The sequence below is a fragment of the Colossoma macropomum genome, unplaced genomic scaffold (genome assembly GCF_904425465.1).
Source record: "Colossoma macropomum unplaced genomic scaffold, Colossoma_macropomum, whole genome shotgun sequence".
In the NCBI taxonomy this organism is placed as follows: domain Eukaryota; kingdom Metazoa; phylum Chordata; class Actinopteri; order Characiformes; family Serrasalmidae; genus Colossoma; species Colossoma macropomum.
This window is the reverse complement of record NW_023494793.1, coordinates 14,193,659-14,200,631: the sequence shown is the minus strand read 5'-3', so window position 1 is coordinate 14,200,631 and position 6,973 is coordinate 14,193,659. Positions and strand designations below refer to the sequence as shown.

The 6,973-nt window shown below is 39.9% G+C and overlaps 1 protein-coding gene across 1 annotated transcript in view; it reads left to right on the top strand.

Annotated features, from left to right (window-relative positions):
* Window positions 1–6,973, top strand: part of LOC118813314 (glycerol-3-phosphate acyltransferase 4-like) — a 40,340-nt gene that overhangs the window by 12,426 nt on the left and 20,941 nt on the right. Inside the window, exons 3-4 of the mRNA XM_036578571.1 lie at window positions 342–411; window positions 2,291–2,624. Of these exons, the coding sequence (XP_036434464.1) occupies window positions 342–411; window positions 2,291–2,624 (404 nt within the window). The remainder of the gene's footprint in view (window positions 1–341; window positions 412–2,290; window positions 2,625–6,973) is intronic.

Here is a 6,973-nt window from a genome sequence, read left to right as displayed (position 1 = left end):
GTTTCATACCATGGTATATCATTAATGCCTGAAAGCTGCCAAAGTGTACATCTCACTGGCGATACTTTGGCTTTGGAAAAAGTTAAAGTATCTGAATGGATCACTGGTGAGGCTTTAGGTTTGATGGCATAAAAGCAGTAAAAAACTGTCATATCCCTGTTATCTGTACATATCATACATGTATGTGCAAATCCTAGAACTCTCAGTATTGTGATCTCTTTCAGTGAGGGATTTGCATCATCCGTATTTGTTTCTGTTTGTATCTTGTTTCACCGTATTTGTGCTTATAATTTTCACGTTTGTAGCAGCATTATTCTGAAAGTGATCGATGTATTTTTCAGTGGGCCACGTTGCGGATTGAGAGAGGAGCCAAGGAGAAGAATCATCACCTGTATAAACCCTATGCTAATGGTGAGTTTGCTGTGTATATTTGAACAAGTTTTTAACTAGGATTATTTGCTTTAGCTCTGTCTATTCATAAGTATGTGTGCTCATCTGCTCGTGACGTTTGCGTGGGGCTGTTTGATTTGGTGTTGTCCTTTTAGTGTGTAAATGTGTCTTTCTGCAGACGGTGTTTGCTGTCTGTCCACCTTCAGACAATTCAGTACATGCAGTGCTGTGCTGAAGTCTGAGAACGAACTTCATTTATTCAATTTCTACAAGTTTTTCATTTTTCAGTGTCGGAAAAAAGCATGAAACGCTAAATATTACTTAACACTTGTCAGTATTTAGTGTGTCCACTCTTTACCTTTGTTACTTTCTTTTCAGAGGACTTGCTTTCAGCTTTTTCAAAGAAATCTGCAGGGATGTTTTTTCACACCTCCAAAGTTCAGTCTTAGAAGTTGGTAGCATTTTCTGCTTCTCACAATCCAAGAAATCCCTGTTACATTTACGGAATTTGTCAGACGCTCTTATCCAGAGTGACTTACAGTTTGATCATTTTTTACACAGCTAGGTGAAGGTAGTGTTAGGAGTCTTGCCCAAGGACTCTTATTGGTATAGTGCAGGATGCTTGTCCAGACAGGGGATCGAACCCCGGTCTACAGCATAGAACGTAGACATGTTACCAACTACACTATACCAACCACAGATTTACAAATTTAGGCTCAACCTTACACCACATCTCAGATATCCCACTTCTGGGTTCTACTTTTCCTTTTCTCAGTAACAGTTGCTTGACAGCTACACATCCTTTCAGACCCATAGCACTCAAGCACCTGTAGATTTTTTCTAAACTAAAGCAAAATTGTAGCTTGATTATTTTTCTTTGACTTTCAAAAATAAAAACTTTACTGTTTATTTGATGGTGCCAGTTTAGGTGGTCAGTTAAGTCTTTCACAGCTGTTCGAAGTTCCATTTTCTCTGTATCTTTAATCATTTTTTGAATGCTAGTTTTGAAAACTCCTGTTTTTTCATGTATGTTCTTTTGACTTCCGTAGTGTTAGTCTTACAAAGGTTCTGTAAATACTGGACACTCCTTACATATTGTTCAGTTTAGATTGGGTAAGTAATAAGTAATAAATATATTTTTCAACACTATAGCAGAGAAACTGGAATTATAGCAGGCAGAGCATGTGAGAGGTGTGGAGCGGGGATCGTGATCGTGACTTTTTTGTCATTCGCACACGGCGGCCATTCATACACAGCGTCTGCGCTGTGGAGCTGTTCAGCAGACCTACATAATGAAAACGGGCATGAATTCTATAATTCATGAAAGCGGACATGTCTGCAACTCCACTCACATGCTCTGATAGCAGGCCGGGTGTGCCCCGCTGTCGGTGTGGACAGTAGAGATGGGGAGTTGCTCCCGAAGGAGTCTATTTTTCATCTCCAACATGTCTGGGAGCTGAGGTCAACTCTTGGCCAATGACTCTGAGAGTCAAAATGCTTGGAGCTGACTCTTCTTTGTCAACTTTTTTTTCCAGTTTTCCGTTTTTTCTTTATGTTCTTTCTGTTAAATACTGGGCTTTAAAACAAAAACCAAAAGCAAACAATATTTTTCACAGAGCTTTGTGGAAAACAGGATGAAACCAGGATTTGCTGCTTTTTGCCAGCTTCTTATAGCAGCAAATCTTAGGTAGCTGCCGCATCTCTTAAGGTGGACGAGAAAAGTCTAATAAGAAGCTGGCAAATATGAAGCCAACTTCAGCTTCATGAAAAGAGGAACAAGATGACTTTTCTTTTTCAGTGAATTCTGATTGCAGTAATCATTTTCTCAGTACATCACTCCAGCCCTCGTTTCGTGAAATAAGTGGAATTTATTAAGTGGGCATCTCTTATTTATGTTTAGGTATCATAGCCAAAGAGCCCACCTCTCTGGAAGAGGAGCTGAAAGAGATCCGCCGCAGCGGCAGCAACCGGGACCTGAGTGGCTCCTCCTCCACATCCACAGGCCCCGCTCCTTCGTCCTCAGAATTCGCCATGTCGGACATCTTCTACTTCTGCCGGCGCGGTGTGGAGAGCATCGTGGATGATGAGGTGACCAAGCGTTTCACAGCCGAGGAGCTAGAATCATGGAACCTGCTGACGCGCAGCAACTACAACGTCCAGCACATCAGCACACGGCTCACTGTGCTGTGGGGGCTGGGGGTGGTCATCCGCTACTGTTTCCTCCTCCCTCTCAGGTAAATGATAAAACCGAATTTCAAGACACACATGCTAGAAAACCAAGACCTGACATGAACTCACAAAACTTAAAAAGTACACAGTAATAAAGAAAACACAGTAATATGATCTGTGTTCAGTGGGACAAAACTGAGCTGACATTATATGAAAACATTTTACATTAATCAAACATTGCGTTAAATAAACAGGCAAAATCATTACAGTATGGAGGCCACGTGCCATTAAATCTAACGTCTTCAACAACAGAGGATGGTTGGTCATTTAAGGCACTGAATTTGAATTTTTTTAGCTGAAGTTTGCGATTTTGCGCTATTGCTATTGAAGAAACACACACCAAGTTTTGAAATTGAACACGCGTCTATTAATGCCATCAATTGTGCGTCAGGATGGGGGCAGAACTCTTGTAGCAGAGCACAAAAGCTTATATGACAGAGGTTAAAGACAATATATGGAGGACAAGAGCTGAAAGGCTGTGAGTGACGGAGTTCATTTGCTCCTTTTTAACGAGAGGAGCAATAAGTAGAAGCAGAGCCTTGAATTCCCCCCCACTGACCTATAGAAATACCTGCAGAATCACTAGCTCTTGTAAGAGGTGGTGGAACTCTTCATGCTGGCGACCACTTTTGTTGAAACTGTTATAAAGAGAGGTGGACGAGTGAAGAAAATGAATCTACAGCTACTACAGCTACTACCTCCACAAATAATAACGGTAATAATGATGCAAGAGCTTTTAAAAAACAATGAAATATTAAAATATTTAAAAACTCCACTAAGCATTATAGCAGTATTATATCATGATTTTGTGTTGTTATTATTATTATTAATAGTAGTTGTATTAGTGTAATGGGAAGTGCATTAAAATAATATGTAATGAGAAAATGAGCTAAAGCTCTTCTGACTTAGAGCTATAACACTTGCAGAAGGTAGCGGTGAGAAATGTTAGATTATTTGGGCTTGAGCTGTGTCTGTTGTCAGTTGGGAGATACTGGAAATAGCTAGAAAGCAAGATAACAGCCAAATTGGTCGTGACTAGCCTGCTTATATCTGATCCTGAGGGGTGAAATAGTGTTATTTTGAAGGTAAATTTACTTTCAGTACATGTTTGAGGACCTTCTAAACACTGTATCTGCTGCCACTTTTCGTAAGTCTCCCAATAATAAGGCAGTTTGCGTTTAAACCACTGTTTTAAATCCATGTGAAACTGGCTACCGTGAGTTGTTTAAACTTTATCAAGTGGAATAAGTAATCACCGCATGTATAGTATCTTCTAGTATTTTCGGATTGCTCCTCCATCAAATGCATAGCACAAGAGAGAGAAATAGCCCCAAAGCTACAGGCTTAGCCAGTTTTGTGCAGTCTTGTGCAAAGGTTTGAATACCCCTGGTCAAATTACATGTTTTGCTGATTTTCTAAATGAAACATCCTCTCCAGGGAATAAATTTCAATGCACAGTTTCTTTTTATTTGCTGAGTTTGATGAAGCCATATAATGGAAATCTGAATAATCTCCATTTTTTTTACATAGCTTGATATAATATGTAAACATTGTTAAAGTTTCAAGACATACAACTCGCTCCCCAGTCCAGTTAGTCCATATATGTCACAAAAGACCAACACATTTACAGATATCCACCTATTCGGCTTACAGCGGTTTAACTCTGCTCATGCTGAAGTTATAAGGAGTGTTTCGGCCCAGGCTGCTTTTTGAATGAAGCAGAATACAGGACAGCCAACCAGAACAGAGCTTATGTACATATATCAGTCTTAAAGGCACAGCAACAAATACGGCCTGTTTGATTCTAAGGTACAAAGAGAAGTTGTGAAAGTGTCACATAAAAATTATGACTCATATACACTCATTTGACCAGGGCTGCCTAAACATTTGCATACGTCTGTATCAGGTCAGTGTCTGATTAGTGCCTGAAATTGGTGCAAATGACTTGGCACATCGTGCCCTGAATGTTCTGAAAAGAAAGGGAGGGGTCAGTGTAGAGTGGCAGGGAGGGGGTGGAGCAACTGGAATGATGTTGTTTAAGAGTCAAAGATGGAAGAGTAAATATTCCTCTGTTCACTCCCGTACACACACCCAGAGCAGCTTATTTTAGAACGCCATCATCTATTGTGAAGAAAGAAGCTGCTCCTCCATTGACTCAACAGTAAAGGCACAGAGAAGCCAGCAATGTGCTGCTCTCTGATTTACATATCTCTCTCGATAAGCCAGTCTAACTTAGGTGTGCTGCTGCTAAAAGGTCAGTGTAGATGTGTCAAATGAACCCTTTGAAGTCTGCTTGTTATTGGAACTACCCATTCCATTTGTGTCACTTAATCGCTAAATGTAATTCTATTATTACAAAAATTAGTTGTTTGCAAAAGTAAGTGGACCGTAGGGGGAAACAAATAAGTGCACCCCTGTTTGACCACCTCTGGCCCAACTACATATTTTGTTGACTTTTGAAGTGAAAAGAAGTAAAGACAACTTCTTAAGCAGTTTGTATTATATCTGTTTTATATTTCTACAAATTCTAATGCATAGTTATTACATATTTGATTTACTGAACAAAATAGAAAAAAAATTGCAAAATTTTGGACACCCTACTAAGTCAGCACCTAGTAACATCCTCTTTGGGAGACATCATAGCTTGAAAGCGCTTTTTGTAGCCTTTGTAACCATATTTCTGTTCCTATTTTAGGAATTTTCACCCACTTTTCTTTGCAGAATGCTTCTAGTTTGGTGATGTCATGGGACCGTCTCACACAGCATGTTTAAGATCTACAGAATAATTTTCAGTGATGTGTAAGTCAGGGGACTTTGAGGGACATTCCAAAAGCTTCAGCTTACGTTTCTCGAAATAGTTCATTGTGGATTTTAAGGTACATTTCGGATTATCGTCCTGTTGTGGAAGCCAGCCTCTTTTCAGCTTTCAGTGTTTTCTGACTGACTGCATCATATTTGCTTCAGGAGTTTGCTGATATTTAGTGGATATCGCTGTAGTGTTTCCTGGGCCGATGGCTGGCACACAACCCCCAAACATAGTAGGTCCACTGCTATGTTTAACAGTTTTTGTTTGTTGTTTTTGTCAAATGCTTCTCTTTGTGTTGTCAATGTTCACGTTTCTGGTGAGGTGGCAGGTTAGTTTTCCTTTTGATGACTCTTCCATGCAGATCATGTTTGTGCAAGCAGTGCTGCACAGTAGAAGAATGCACCACCTCTCCTGTGTTAATTAAACTGTTCTGCATGTCTTTTTTCTGTCATATGGGGGTTTTGCTTTGCCTTTTTGACCAGTATATGCACAGTTCAGTCTGAGAGTTTTCTCAGTCTTCCAGATCTTGCCTTGACTTCCACAGTTCCCCTTTACTGCCATTTCTAAATGACATTTCGGACAGTGGAAATTGCTGGAAGCGATTTGATATCTTTTTATAGCCTTTGCCTGCTTTGTAGGCATCTGTTAGCCTCATTTTTAAAATCCTCAGCCAGCTTCTTAAAGGAGCCTATGGATGTTGAAAGGTGTCCAAACTTTTGCGCATGCCACGGTTACTATGTTATTTTTAGCTTTTTTGACTTCATAAATTAGCAGAATATGGCCAGGGTGCATAGATTTTTGCATACAACTGTAATTACATAGCTGGTCATATAATGAAATACATTTCAGTTCAATTTGCATTCTGTATCAACAAATTTAAGTCTACTCTTTGGCCTTTTTCCTTTGTTTCTTATTAGAAAACACAAATACAAGTCATAATAACACAACATATCATAACAAATCATAATAAAATATCACCTCTTTTGATTACACACAAATGTATTGATGGAAAGTTTACAATCTGCACTTTTTTAGAATTGCTGGCAATAACGGTGACTTTTAGGGGTGAAAGCTTGGAGCATTTAGCATATTTTTACTTGACAAAACCAGCAGACCAGAATTCTGATGTGCTGCTGAAATGACCACATGCGGTTAGTTATGCTTCAAACGCCAGTGTTTTGACTGAGTGATGTCCGGTTTATGTTGACGTCCTTTTGCTCTGACCTGAGATCAGTTGTACCGTTTCCAGTGTGATTGTTCAGGCTGTGATGTGGCTGAGGGCAGCTGCTCCTGTGTCAGCATGAGAGAGAAACTGCTACCTGCACTGGAACCTCCAGTAACCCCGCTGTGACAGGCTAGTCTGAGTTTAGCACATTTAACTCCAGGCTAATTCTGCCTCTCCTCAGAGCCATATGGGGCTTCAATAGGATTAGAAGCTGGCAGGTCACTGGCCTTAACCCACATTCTATAATATACACTCCAGTCATTTGTGTGTGTGTAGTGATAGAAGCACTGGGGGAAGAGCTTTATAATTGAGCTCTTTTTAAT